Source organism: Anser anser (genome assembly GCF_964211835.1).
Source record: "Anser anser genome assembly, chromosome: 5".
NCBI lineage: Eukaryota > Metazoa > Chordata > Aves > Anseriformes > Anatidae > Anser > Anser anser.
Window position 1 is genome coordinate 60,854,955 of NC_139725.1, and position 15,190 is coordinate 60,870,144.

At 43.0% G+C, this 15,190-nt stretch overlaps 1 protein-coding gene across 2 annotated transcripts in view; it reads right to left on the minus strand.

The window, feature by feature from the left end:
* MNAT1 (MNAT1 component of CDK activating kinase) overlaps nt 1–15,190 on the minus strand; it is a 124,264-nt gene that overhangs the window by 38,136 nt on the left and 70,938 nt on the right. For both annotated transcript variants that reach the window (XM_083837632.1, XM_083837633.1), the window contains exon 7: nt 6–127. In XM_083837632.1, the coding sequence (XP_083693758.1) occupies nt 6–127 (122 nt within the window). The remainder of the gene's footprint in view (nt 1–5; nt 128–15,190) is intronic.

A 15,190-nucleotide genomic window follows, 5' to 3' on the forward strand; every position in this document is an offset into this window, starting at 1 on the left:
CTTACCCCAGCCTTCCCAGCATTTCAAGCTCTGGAACTTGTGGTCCATATGTCTCCACTTGCAGGGGCTGATACTCGTACAAAGCTTCCTCTAGCTTTTGCATGGGAGCTAACGAAATATGCTGACCCTGTTAAAGAAAAGAAAATATATGGTAAAAATTGCTAAAGAGCAGGTCAAGGTTTTATTTAGATTTCTTTTTTAAATGCATTGCAAAAACAAGTGTACACCATTAAGCTGGTCTGGACAAAGACCATTCCCATTAAGGACACGCTGTCTACTACAGCACTCATTTCTTCAAGATTTAAACTTTTTACTGTGATCTACAGTTTAGAATTAATGTTTCATTAGCTGCAACTATTTGGACATGGTAGGAAAAAAAAAGGGAAAGTTTTGCTGAAGGCAGGCTTAGTGTTAGAGAAAGCAGCTGCTTCCAGTGCCACCAGTAAAATTATTATTAGGTAAAAATTTCATTTATCAGAAGTAATATCAAACAAATGTCTCTGAGCAAGCCTATTAGATTCTGTAATCAATGATTTCCTGAAAGCCCTAATTAGAAAGAGAAGCCACTTTCATTTCTCTCTGCAGGCTTTGTAAACTCCCATATATAATGGCTCTCAAGATACGACTTTTACAGTGCAATACAATTAATTCATTCAGCAAATTCCCATTTGTTTCATAACTAAAAATATAGAAACACACAAACATAAAATTTTAATTCCAGATGGTACTTTTGCAAGCCCTTCAGACCACTGAGAAACAGCTAGACTTTTTCCCCCCCTTCTCCAAGTCCCTATCACTCCAAGCTCTCACAAAACAGGAGACTTGTGGCTGCAAAGGAGGGGTCAGGAGGATATGAGATAGAGCCAAAGTTAACAGATGTTGCTGCATGACATTCTACACTGATTTGTTGATCTTTCACACAGTTTCAATTTTCTACTGTATTCTATGGTGCTCACAAAAATTAGCAGCAGCAGCAAAAAAGACAGACCACGATGATCTCCCCCAAAACAGCCTGGCTTCCCCTCCAGAAACTGACCTTCACATCTGCAAAACGCGGGAATTTGGGAAAGTAGCAGGATTGTTTGTGTAGACATTTTGTCTGCAACGGGAGATCGGAAGCTTTCCATGGCGCAATGCTGCGCATAACCCGGGCTCCCACTGGTGAGCACTTGCTCTGCTTCAGTTCCCGGGGGCCACTCAAAGCATCTACTCCCTCAACGGGGAGCTGAAGGCTCCTAATCCGGAACACTGGGTTAAAATTAACTAAACGGGGGGAAAAATAGCCAGTAGAAAAGGAAAGCTGCTAATTAAATTTCTGGTTGAGGACAATGACCTGCCTGAATTAGTAGCATGGCTATTTTTGTTTAGAGAGTTGCGGAAAGTGGATAAGAAAATTGAAGATGCAAGTCCTTGAGAAGTGCTATCATGGGGCTAGGCTGAAATAAAAGCAGCTCACATCCTCCATTGAAAAGGCTTTGTGTTTGTGATGAGAAAGAGAGTTGTGGCCTTTTTCTGCACTGCTGACGAGCCTGGAGGGGCTGCTGCTAGCAGTGCTCCAGTGACAGCAGCTCAAAAGCAAAACGCGGTGGAGAAAGTTCCCAAGTCAGCCATGAGTCACTCCAACTTCCAACGCTACCGCACGCTGCTATTTCTACGCCGCAAGCTGTTGCTGCAACACTAAAACCAGGCGACCACACTTAAAAAGTAGGAAATAAAGGTTAAAAATTCAGCATTGATACTGCTTCGTGATATTTTAAGGTCTTTTTATATTGCTAGGCGTTGTCACTTTACAATCTATTCAAGCTCACGAAAATATTAAACTTTGTAGCTACCCTGATGTGGGCACGTAACACCCAGTGTAAGAAATGAATGCTTAAATAAGACTTTCAGATTTAAAGCTTTGACAAACTTTGCATCTCTGACCAAACTGGAGGGAAAAGATGCCTCATCATTTTATATGTGAACACCCTCATCTGGTGAGTGAAAAGCCTCAGTCTTTCCAAATCCAGAGGAATTTTGTTCCAGCCATAGAAAAGAAAATTCAGTTTCAGGCAAAGATCAAAACCATGATAAATATTTTTGGAAATTACTTGTGTGTGGAAAAAGGGAGCAGCTCAGATTGCAGGAGCCACATCTCTGGAGGGCATCACCAGAACAGCTGCTCACTGTTAGCAGAGTTGCCATTGATGCATTCCTAACACTTTTTTAATGAGAGCAACTTCTGCTGACATTGGCCAAGGGACGCAGGAGGGCTCTCGACAAACGGACGGGGCTCATCGCCAGCCTCTTACCCCACCACCGCTTCTGTGGCTGCAGATGCCCGTCTCCGCCTGGGGACTCCTGGTCGGATGGGATGAAAATATTTCATTTGTCTTCCTCTGGGGCATTCCCAAGGTGCCAGAGGCCAGAAGGGATCGCGACGGTTATTTACTCTCACGATGCCCAACTGGTAAGTGCAAGTGAGCTGCGCTTGGACGCTGGGAGGCTGACCGGTCAGCGTGCCACCTGCATGGCAGGCACTGGTGTACGCATCACAGGGACAATTTACCTTTTACCTTTCAATGAGGATGCCCTAGGACTGTCAGCTCAGGCAAAGCACCTTCTTTTGAAAGGCATCCGATCCAGACTCGGAGATTTCAGCTCATAAAGGTCCAGGCACATCCCCTAGGTAGGTTATTCCAATAGGCAATTATTTTCACCATTAAACACTGGCAGCTCGTTTCTGGCTTATGGAGCTTAGTGTCAAAGCACGGTCTCTCTCTTTTGTCTCTGTTACCTCCTGGAGCAGGGTACAAGTGTTAGGACCCACTACACACTTCTCCACGGCAAAACCACTGCGGTGCTTTGGGCCCAGCAGCAGATCTGCACCTCAAGGAGGCCGTGCAGCTGTGTGACGCAGCTCATTTGTTTTCTTTTCCCCAAATCACAGCTTCAGCTGATGGGCTTTGGCAACGTGGATTAGATTCCACTTAGCAACGGGGAAAAAACACGACTGGCTGCGGCTCCTGCCCTATAGCTGTCTGACCCTTAGGTAAAGGCTTTTTCCTACGAGCTGGCGTTTAGTCTTCCCTGAGCTGGGAAAGGGCTAGATGGAAGCACGGGAGTTATAACATACGTTCCCGGATGAATGGGGCTACATCTCGGTCAAAGCCCGCGAGCACAGCAGCTCTGTCGATGCTCTGGGTAGGAGCTGGCCGTATGGACGCTGCCGACCCCATGCCGTGCAAGTTTAGGGCTTGGCCAGGCGGGCTCCTGGGCAGGCTGGGTTCCTGCTCCTTCGGCCCCGTGCAGGTTACGTGGAGGTCTCAGCGCCAAGAGCTGCACAGATCCGTGCAAAAAGCTGGCACGGAAACCACTAAAGTTCACTGTTGGAAAAATGCTGCTTTTCCCCTTTGCGCTGCTGTTTGGCTAAGGTGCTTTTGCAACAAGCCTTGGTGAAGTTAAAAGGTTTAGTCTGAGCGATTTGTCCAGCTAAAAGCCGTTTGACCATCAGCATCTCCCCTCTGTCCTGCGGTCCCCAGCCACTTCAGAAGTGGCTGCCATACAGGGGAAGCTGTTGTGTAATTTGGAGACATCACATGAGACAATAACTATTACTTCGGACTTACACAGCACTTTTCCAGATCCAAGAAACATTTTACATCTATGAGGTAAGACTTATAAATTTTCTGTATTCCACCTAGACAGCCGGCCTTATCTCTTAGCCAGCCCTACCTCCTTCCAGCATTAGGAGACAGTTATTAGCACGCTAAAACCGAGATGAAGGCAGCGGGTCCAAGCTCCTGCTTTTGCATTACTTTCTCCCGACAAACCTAAGATCTGACGTTGTGGTCACGGGTAAGTATTTCTAATTCCCCTCGGATGCTGTAATGTTTGTGTAAAAGAAACTGACAGCATCCAAATGGAGACAGAAAAGGTTTCCAAGAACACAGACAACAGATTTTCCTGCCTCTTCTCCCTCCCACTCCCTATCTTCATGGCATACATGTGTTTTCTCTGGGATTATTTTAGGCACTGTAGCTGCCTATTGCATTTTGGAATGTATGGAACCGCAAAAAAACACTGCTAATTAGAATGAAGGCATTTGCTTATCCGTAGAACTTTGTTTATTTAAAAGACTGCACAGCAGTGGGTTTGCGAGCAACTGATTTTCCATTCATGTACTGTATGGTTTTAGATTAAAGGAGTACAGGATTAAATTGGGGGGAGAGGGGGGATAATGTCTTTGCATTACAAATAATGGACTGTTTAAAATGGACTGTTTTACTTCTCACTGAGATGCATTGTTTGAGCTCTCTCTCAGTTTAAATAGTAAGAAAGAAAAAAGTAGCCAATTTTTGTTTCAGAGTGTGATGCAAGATGGCATTAACTGAAAAAAAAAAAAAAAAGGATTATATGCACAGATGCGAAGAGCTGCCCTTGCAGTGACACTGAGCTTGTTTTAAACAAAAAAGCAGTAACATCCAGTAAGGTCCTTTTAGGAAACATCAGAGCCCACTTCAGGCTATTAGAGCACCCGAGCTAGTGTATCAGTGCACCTCTCACCCAGAGGCTTGGCAAATGCCAGGTGTATTGGTGTTTGCTCGCTATCAGGAGGAGGTTATTTTAGCACAGACTCCAGAAATCCCAGCTCGAGGTGAAGCGTTCAGCCTTCCTCCCATCCTTCCGTCTCTCACTTTCCCTGCCTCCAAGACTACACTGCCTTTCTTCACCCCCGTCCCTCTGCAGCAAAAAGAAAAACAACCAGCAGCCTTCTCAGAAATCTCCAGTGCCAAGGAGGAGGGGAAAGGAGAATGACAACTCCAAAAATGCACTAGTAGGGGAAAGAGGAGGAACAGCTATGCCACAAAAACATCCCCAGGCAAGAGACAGAAGCCAGAGATTGGGGTCATTAAAACATGCCCAGACAATGCCTGTTTCTGTGCTGGAGGTGGCTGGACCAGACGACGTAGCTGATCTTTTTGCTTTTTTCATCTCTCTGCGCTCAGGAACTTGCCCAGGTCTGCTATCACCGCGCTAAGAGAACACACCGCACACGCCGGATAACAGAAATAGCAGATATGTGCTACGTCCCCCGAAGCCGGTTTGCAGCAGTGCTGTCTCTGGGGGTAATTCTTTTCGCCATCAGGTCGCGCTCCCTGCGCAGCCAGAAAGGAAGAAACTGCTCCCAGCACAGCGCCAGGGCACGGCTCTGCTAAAACGCATCCCAAACGTCGGCTCCATCACACGCAGCGCTGCGGGGGGGTAACGAAGACCCTTCCTGACACACTGTCACTTGGGTTTGCAATGACCCCAGTGCTTACCGGTGGATGTTAGAACAATACTACAGACTCCTTGAATTTTTTACTATAAGTTGTCTTAGAAAACCATCTTACTTTTAAGCTCACGACAGAATTCAGGTGTTGGAAAGATGTTTTCATGATAACAGAATTTCTTAGAGAACAATCTTAATGCAAATATCCCAGGCACTCGGAGCCAAAAGCTGTTTTTTCAGTTCCCACCCTCCCCATTTACTATTGACAAATCCGTGTCAGCAGTGCTAATATGGCTATCTGATTCTGATTAACTACTTTGTTTGACTACAGTAATACTCAGGAAAAGGAGAATGAAACTGATAGATTTGGAGGGCTCAGTTAATATTATTTTAACCTTTACCCTCCCTGTCTTCCACAGCTTTTTTAAATAAACAAGAAAAATGTCAAACTAAAATGCATAATTCCATTCCCTAGCCTAAAATTCCTGTGCCAGTGAGTTTTTTTCCAAGCACTTAAATATCTGAAACCAACTGCTCTTTCTTCTGCTTTCAAAAACCAACAACAAATCTAATTTCTTTACACAATTACAAAAAGTACTACGGGGATATCCCAGTAACTAAGCAGAAAAAGAACAAATGAACTGACACAGAAACCATCAGGATCAATTTAAGTTTTCCTATCGATCTCAATAACAGAATCCGACCACATGTGGCAGGCCGAAGATAGAAGATTTGCACCCCACTTCTCTTGGGGGTAGATGATTTCAGATGCCTAGCACCAACCTGACTAGATTTAGATTTCCCCCCCCCCAGTAAATTGAATTTTCAAAGCCAAAATGGATTTAAAAAATGTGCTTTCTTTACGAATGGCAGAAATACAGCCAGAGATCAACAGCACCGAAGAAGTTATTAACAAAGACGGTCACATATGTGATTTGTTACATGAAAACCTGTATCTGGGAAATTAACCACATCTATGCATGTGCTCAGCTATACTTGCCTCCAAAATTTTCCTTTTACAACTTTCTGACATAAATAATTACCTGACCAGACTTATCTTTAAGCTCCTGCCAAAAAGCCGCATTTCTCTCATCTCTCAGCAGAAAGCCTACGTCCATCACATATGCCGAAAGAGAATTCTGCTGGTTCGGTGCCAGTAGCAGGATTTAGTGACTACTCTTTACAGAAAAGTCTTTTGCCCTTTCTTCACATCAGTGGATGACACTGCCTGTTTGCCCCTGTCGTCTCCCAGCGAGCTGTCGAAGCACAGATATGATTCAGGGGATAGTCTGGATGTTTGCAGGACCGAGTCACGCGCTCATTTTCGGCAGAGACTCCAGAGCTCTGCCAAGCTTTCCTCAAAATCTCCATCACCGTTCAAAGGACGGCACTGTACGCAAGACAGCACCGTTTCTGAAAACAGAGAATTAAAACACAACGGCATTTTCACACAAGTAATGAGCCCACATGTCATCCCCTGGTTTTCAGGGCTCATTTCACAACCTTGCTCCCAACTCAGCCTCAGCTCCTGCGTGCTTACTCCGTGGTTTGCAAGTGCATCGTGCTGCATGCAGAAGCTCAGACTCCTCTGAGCCTTCTGCCCTGGCCCGTAGAGCCTTGCCTTGCACGATTCCTCTGCCTTGCACGATTCCTTGTCGGCATTCCCAGCTGGACCAAAGAACCATGCCTCAACCAGCTGCTGTGGGGGACACGGATACCTGGCAGTTGTGAGTGCAAACCTCGCCATCAGCTCACCTGTTCTTTGTCCTACAGTGGCTTCAGGGCTCAACGTGGCCCTTTTCAGGGTACACCTGCATCTTCTTTCTATTTTTCGTCGAGAGGCTTCACTAAGGGTGACTCAGAGTCCACGTTAGTTCAGTTTGTTGTGCTGTTTCCCAGTGTGCTCTGTCAGTATTACAGCATTAAGCAGAATTAAGGAAACTTTTGTTGCATTTCTACCATCAGACTTCTGGAGCCTTGATCATTTTGATTTGGCTCTCAGCAAAGCATAAGCTCTGCAGTAGCCAGTCTAATTACAGGATTATAGGCCTTAATATAATACGGTTTTAAATGCCCACATTAAGGGCCTAATTTTTCAAGGGATGTGAAACAGAAATCAATTTGACAAATGCCACTTTGTGTATCACAACAAATAACATTTAGAGAGTGACAGACGTACCAGCAGAGATCAGAGCACAGCAATAGCCACGCATCGCTCACCAACCAGGAGCAATTGTTCGAGTCTCGGTACAGCTGAACCTGCTGGGGTTCCTGTTGTGTTGCAGTAAAGCCGGGCGTTATGCTGATATGACTCCTCGATTATGCAAGAAAATAATTTAGGAATTCCTGGAGAACAATGGAACTTGCAAAACTTAGCTGCTTTATTGGTGAACCCGTCACGATCTGACAAACAATGATACATCGCTGTACCCACTGCCTGCTCTTTCCTAGGATTCCCTAAAGCAGCTCCCCCCAACCCAAATATCCACAGCTAGACAATATCATTCTTAAGGAATGTAGAGTCTGATGGATGATTTAAAAAGAAAGACTGCTTAAACTAACAAAACCGAACAGAAAGCTGACCTCAGTCTACAGAGGATGAGAAATTCCGTGTGTGAAAATCAGACATATTCCCTATTTCACTGAGCGTACAGCCTAGACCCAGATAAATGTTGATAAAGATGCAGAACACCCCAACCAGAATGGCTTGTCTGACTGATAAAGAAATAAAGTGAGATTCCTTGAATAGCTAGATTTTAAGGAGGGACTGCTAAAATGTGATAAAACTCTGGCAAAAGAAAGCATGGAAGTTTTTTAAGCCATGGGGACAAAATAAAGGAATAAAATATGAAAAGGACAGTAAAGGCAGATGAAAAGAAGAATGTGAATAGAATAGGAAAAACAGAACGAGAGAAAGTCAGAATGAATTATCAGAAATAGGCAAAGAGATAAAAAGGAGGCATTTAGAATAACTCAAGTCCAAAGCAGAAAAATGAAGAGCATCACCAGGCATTTGCAGTACGTGACACCTCCTGCACAATATTTGTGGACTACTTACTATAAATTTTAAACGCAACCTGAAACCTGTTAGCAACATATTTACAAATTATCGCTTTTAGAATGAAGTGGAAAGTAGTTTATTTCTAGCCTTTTTTTCTCATTTGCATGCAGAGAGCACGAGAAGACGTGAGCTGATTATCGTGGTGACAGGAAGAGACACTGCAAATGTAACAGTTCATGCACTGCTTTGAAAATACACATTAATTTTGTCAAACTAAATGAAACACTCCCTGGGGTAGAAGCAACTGTGTTTTTCACAGACCCTCACAAAACATGCTTTTTGTCCTTCCAGAGAGGTTTAGTTTTTTTTCCATGCAAATTTCAATCTCTGTTTTAATTGCTTAATGATGCTCACACCTGAATTACAGACATGTGACAGCTTTCCAAGTGGTGCACACTTCCAACAGCACCTGAATTTTAGCAATACAGGACAGGATACCCGGAAATTCACAGGATCAAATTCTGTTTGCAAGCTCTGGCTGATCCCCAGAGTGCTGCAGAAAGACCCCTCCGTGCACCCAAGCCCTGCCACGGCCCCACCGCAGCGCTGCGGTTACAGGGGCTGCGGCTGTGTCGCTCCTTGAAGCACAATAACCAGAAACATCTAAAGCATCCATAGCGCAAGCAAAAAAGGAACAGTTCCTGCTGGGAAAAATCTACAACCTCACTTAAGAGAAAAATAGAAGCTGGCAGCAAAACTGCAATATAATCGCACATTTTTTTCCACTTAGTCCTAGAAAAATCCTATTTATCTGTTTATAATATAAGGAGATGCTTCATCTGTTTTACCTCATTCGCTGGCTCCTTCGTGAGCCCTTTTGCTAAAACACTTGTATTCAAGTACAAAAAAAAAAAAAAAAAAGCAAGTGTCGCCACACATTCTGAAAGAGGAGACTGCTGTGAAAGCAACTGCAGCGCAAACGTCAGGTTTCGAGCAAGTTACAGAGGCTGCATGAGTATTTCCTGCTACATGCTTGTAACAAGACAGCTCTGCCTTAAAAACAACATTTCCATTGTAGAAAGGGAGATAAGCTCTGACAAATACTGGACGAACCCGCATCAGCAGCATGCCCTGAAATGTGGTGATACACCACGCAGAAGGAAACGGCCCAAACGCAGCGTACTTTTTCACCGCAATCGCGCGCCGTAGTTACTTCTTACTTCTCACTGAAAAAAACACAAACGAGCTGTAATCCAAGAAAAAGGAAGCCCCAAGAAAAAGCATTAAAAGCATTTGTTAACCAAAGGACTAAACATATAGGAAAGTTTTCATTTCTTTGACTTTCATATGTTATTTCCATACAGGAAAATAAACATGAAGGTCTCCACAGATGATGCAAATGTCTTACCCTGGCTCAGGACAGCTGCTGTTCTGAGAAACAAACCAAAACGAGCTGATCATTTGAATTCCCTTAAAACTCAAAATATTGGGCCAAGTAAAGCAAAGTAGAGCTTACAGTACAGTTTAGCAAGCCATGCCTAACATCTTTGTGCACTTAAAATTTTTAATTTAATTAATTTTACCTGTTAAGCTTACAGAAGAGAAAAAACTACAAACTTATTTTCTCCTAAACCCGGAATTATCAAGTCCAAATCCCTATACAAGAAGTAATAAAAATAGTTTGGTTTCTGGTAGCAATAACAAAAATGAGGGCAAGATTAATTCTTACACTTTTATGGCAAACAATCTAAAGCAGATGTTTGAGAATAAAAGCGAGATGTCAAAGTAGTTAATAAGAGCTTTTCAAAACCAAACACAACAAGACAACTTGCAGCTTTATGTGCTTATATAAAACTCTAAATCATCTCAGTCAGCTTCCACCGTTAGCCCTTCTCTATTCTCTGGAGCTTCACAATAACCAAAAAAATGCTATATTCAGGCCTAAACTACTATAGATCTACACCTTGCAAAGGAAGGTACAAGGCTGCAAGTGAGCTTTGCTGATTAGAGATCAACTGCTGAATCAGGGCCTCTGTGAGCAGGAATGCATTTCCATCGTTTGAATCGTCACAATATCCAGAATAAAGTTCCTAAAGTTTACAAGAACAGATTTTAAATATATCTTTAAAAGTCCAGATCATTTCTTCTAGAATACTCAGTTTTAAGACAGAGATCAAACTTCACATAGTAAGGTCAAAAATCAACATAAGCATTCCTTAGAATCAGACTTCAAATATCTATTTGAAGTTATCCACACTTTGTTTGCGAGTTCAAAGAATTGCTGATCATAAAGCAAACTGGAAGATATTAAATCTCCTAAGTACAAATTTCACAAAAGACAATGCGTGCATGCAGGAGAATTGAGTCCTTCCACATTTAATATGGCAAAAGTTTGTGTAAGGTAACCATAAGCACACCCTTTTCAAATGAAACTAGCTTTTATTGTGAACACGAAAGACACTGTGTTAACTTAAAACACCGTTCACTTAGATGTGCTTTCCAAAACGCCTTAAGCGGGATTATATTGATTTAAATAAAGTAAATTAGGCAAGTTTTTGCACTCAAGCTTCCCACACAAATAGGATTTGCCAAGCCTTTTGAGTCTAATCAGTGGTACAATCATACAGGTACACAAGAGACTGACTAAGCACGCGCACACATTTCTGGACTCACCAGCACGAGCTGCTTTTGGGCTGTCTACGAAGAGCTGCCTCGCAAGCCAGCCAGCCTAAACCTCCATCTACCTGGAAGCCATCCATCCAGCTACAGTAGGCTACTGCGCATCTGCATCGCCGTTCCACTTCATTACATGAAACACTAACCCCTTCTTGCAGGCATGGGGGTAACTGATACCGTATCAGTGAAGTCCATGGGAGCAGATCAGAAAGCCTAGAGTTCATATGAATAATAATATTTTGTTGCATTTCCTTTCCCAAGTGCAGGCAGTCGGGGGGGTATTCTCCTCCTCCTCCCGAGCCACCTTCACTGCTGGACTATAACCACGTTAATTCCCTCATGCCAAGGCAAGCTGTTCAAGAAGCTTTCAGCATGTTTGGCTTGATAATCCAGGGTGGGATTTTTCTTATTTGCTTTTTTGATTTAAGCGTCCAAGATTTAACAAAAGAGAGAAAGGTAAGACGTGCAACTCTCATGAAAATTATATTTTCAGCAAGAGATAGCAAGTCCATACCTAAACGCTTTTAAAAGAACCCAAACAGCTTAAATCACCACCAACCTAAACAGCTTTGCCCTAGAGCTCTGGACATAAACTTTTACCAACCAATAATAATAAATGAAAATCATGTTTTTGCCTTCGGTTTCACATTAATCTCGGGTCGCAGTTAAACCACAACACCGCATCAACTTTTCTCTCCCGTCTCCTTTTCACAGCCATCGCTGTGTTGTAGAAACACTCATTGCTAGGATGGAGCACTGGCACCTGGTGTGTCCGAGATCTACAAGGAAAAAAGACTGCCAGAGCCTAAAAGCAGCTCACCTTACGAAGCCGCCTAATCCCCAGCCTCGGCTACACGAGCGGCCATGCCAGCCAGCTCTGGGGCATTAGCAGAAGCAGGGAGTTGCAGCAACTGTTTGTGCTATCGAGAGGAGGAAATTCAGACTTTGTTCATTCTTTCATATCTTAGATTTAAACCAATACCAAAAGGCAACCGTCCAGTGATACAAAGCGCACCCTATAATTCATACAGCCAGTTGACTCACAGCAAACCGGCAGGCCAGCCAGGATAATGCGTCACAGAATGTACCTACGTTTGTTTCTGTCAAGGATTACAGTTTGCTTTTAATCATTTGTAATGCCTCGCAATGTACTTGGATGTGTATACTGTACATACACACAGAAGATTTAGTTTAAAAATAAAAAAATGAGTCTCAGTAATTAGGGACCTGATTGCAGTGCTCAGATATAGCATTTTTAAATGAGAAGCTTTTTTGCTCACGGGGGTTTGTTACATATGCATACACACAAATAATCAAGCACGAGAGTTAAACAGCTCTTAACAAATGCTATCACTGCACGTTTTGCAAGTCTCTAACGCCCCGATCGTGTGTGGATTTACGTGCAGGTTTCATTTACAGGCACATCAAGCCAACAAATCTATTTGCTATAAGGGAATTTCATCAGACACCTATTTGGGGCTTAGACACGGGCTCAGCAGTGTTGATCCAGCTCCAAAAACCACCCAGCTTTAAGCACCGGGGCAGCCTCTCGAGGCGAAAGGAGCAGCCCCACAGCGGTCGCTTTGTCTGGATGGCGGCCGGCGAGTCCGGTCCAACAACGCCCAGCAAGCCTAAACGTGACTGCGCAAACCGAGCCCATCCGTTTCGCTGCAATTACCTATGGCAATAAACACAACGGCCTAGGAAGCTGAGGCTTGCAGAAACAGGCCTCGAGAGAAGCAGCCAGCGCCCTGACAACCCCGACCTCGGCTCCGTGTCCTCCGGCAGCTCGCAGTCGGGGCCCGGCCACCGGCACCTGCCGCGGCCCAGCCCGCGGAGCCGCCATGATCCCTCAGCAGGCCACGGGGACCAGGCCGCGCGTGGCAAGGACGAGTAACGGAGCGGGGAGCCGGGCCAGCAGGAGCACTTGCTTGCCTCGTCTGACAGCAGTGCTTAAGGGATTTCTGGGTCAGGGCCAGGATGAGCCCTATCCTATGTGACCAAGCGCCTCTTTCGGTTTTGGGTCATAATTTTAACATGGCTATTTCAGTGGTAACGGTAGCTAGTCCACGAGGGCAGGCTTTTGTTCAGTACTCAGGAAGTGTATAGTAAGATGAATTTTACCAGATTACTGGGCCATTTTTGAAGCAAACACCCACTGGCATAAGGATTTAAAAAAAATATATTTAAATGAATGCTTGACCATGCCTCTTTAACCAAAGGTGGGCATCAAGAGACTAATACAACGTAAGAGATTTAAAGAAGTATACAGGGCTTCCAAGTACTCTCTCAAGAGTAGTTTCTTAAAAATATTATATACATATTTTTTTTTTTACATAAAACATCTTAATTTTTGTTATCTAAGCCCCAATTCCTTGGCCTGCACAAACTGAGAAAATAGTCCCACTAGGGACTATGGATAATTGGGTCCATTACTCATAACAAATAGATCAAGCATCCTCAAATAAGCTAATTTGCAGAGATAGTTTCCAAATTTCTCTACTCATGCCTTTAGAACATTAAAAGGAAGATAGACAGTTATAAATCATACAAACACACAGCCTCAGTGATCCATACCATTTTAAGAAGTAGACCATAGAAGCCATTCACTGTCATAGCCACTGAAGTAATTGTATTTACTTCAGTGTCTTATTTGAATAAATCATATCTCAGCATTTGGCAGTACACTTGACATTTGCCTTTACAGTAAAAGAAAAAATTGCAAAATGCAATGCAGACAAACCACAATCCTCTGTAAATTGATGTTCAGGGGCATCAATATGGGATGCACCTAATCACATCAAAACAATAGAAGAAAACTTGCTTTCTTTCCAAATCCACATCAGATTTCTTTAATTTCTGTATTTACTAAACTGCATAAACAGAAAAACAGTGGTTCAATGCAATCAGTACAGTTCCATTTAAAGAATAACACATCACAGCACTCTTAAGTCTTTTTGGAAATACCTCTGCTGCTCAGAAGCACTGGCCTTCCACCAGTTGCTGCTCCACATGCTATTGCCAATCAGCTGCATTTGCTGTAGCGCATTCCAAAGTTTACTAATTAATCTCTGCACTAAACCCCACCAATGGCTGGTTGCCATTTGAAATGATCATCATCTTTTATTTAAAGACATAGTGACCCTATGGGCTAACTCAGACCTTATTTGAAAGCAAGGTGTTGCAAGTTTCAGGTAACTAGATCCACTTCAATATCAATATCAAATAGGATGTTTTTTCTACTGGACAGAGAAAACCTCTTGATACGATTGTTAATAGTTTGAGTGCCTATACTAGACGTACTATGCTATTTCAACATTAACTGTCAGGAATTGAGAAAAATCTTACGCTTTCATCTAGGAGTGACATTCAGCAGAGGGTACGAGATGCAAACTCCTGAAGAGAGCACTTCTCTCTTGCAAAACAACATACGTGCTTTGAAGTCATGTGTTTTAATGATTCCAGCTTATTGCTACATCTCATATGAGGTTTTAAATATTGATTTCACACAACCCAACCACTCGCACTATTGTTGTAGGCTGCTCTCATTCAGCAGTGCATGCGAGCTCTGTGACCTTCACAATGACCTCTACAAAAGCAGTTGTGCATTTTAGTGTGGTGTAAATCCTCACAGACAAGTCGAACCTGTTCTTTTTGGCATCCAGCCCTTTAGATGAATACTCTGCTGAGATTTATTATGAAAGGGGAATGAAGGGGCATTATTGCACAACAGCCACCCCTCTCATACAGAGAAGTTCTATCTTTTACAACTTCTAAAGGCTTTTAAATAAGCAGATCCTCTTAATTACACAAATCCTTCTTTCTTCTCACCAATTTTCTGCAATTAAAATTCACTGTGATTTACAAAAATGTAGACATGCCCAGAAAAAGCATGTGTGCTAAGGTGTTTTATATTATCATTAATAAGTAATATTCATACTTCCTGTTACTATACACGAGGGATTAGTGTTTCCTAGCACGCCATTCAGTTACAACACTGAAGTATTATTCCACATTGTAGCAACATACACTGCCCTAAAAGGGTCCATTAATTATTTTTGTAATGCCATGAAGTTGCTGCAGGATATTAGACTGTCTCCCTAAGAAACACACTCCAATAGTAAAATGATGAATGACAACATTTGCAGGTTTTTAATTAGATTCCAGAGGAGTAAGAAAGCTTTGTCAAAGTTATTTTCCACGGCCTTAGTTTAATACTTTGCATGTCCTTATGCAAATTAAAAATATTAAAAAAAAAT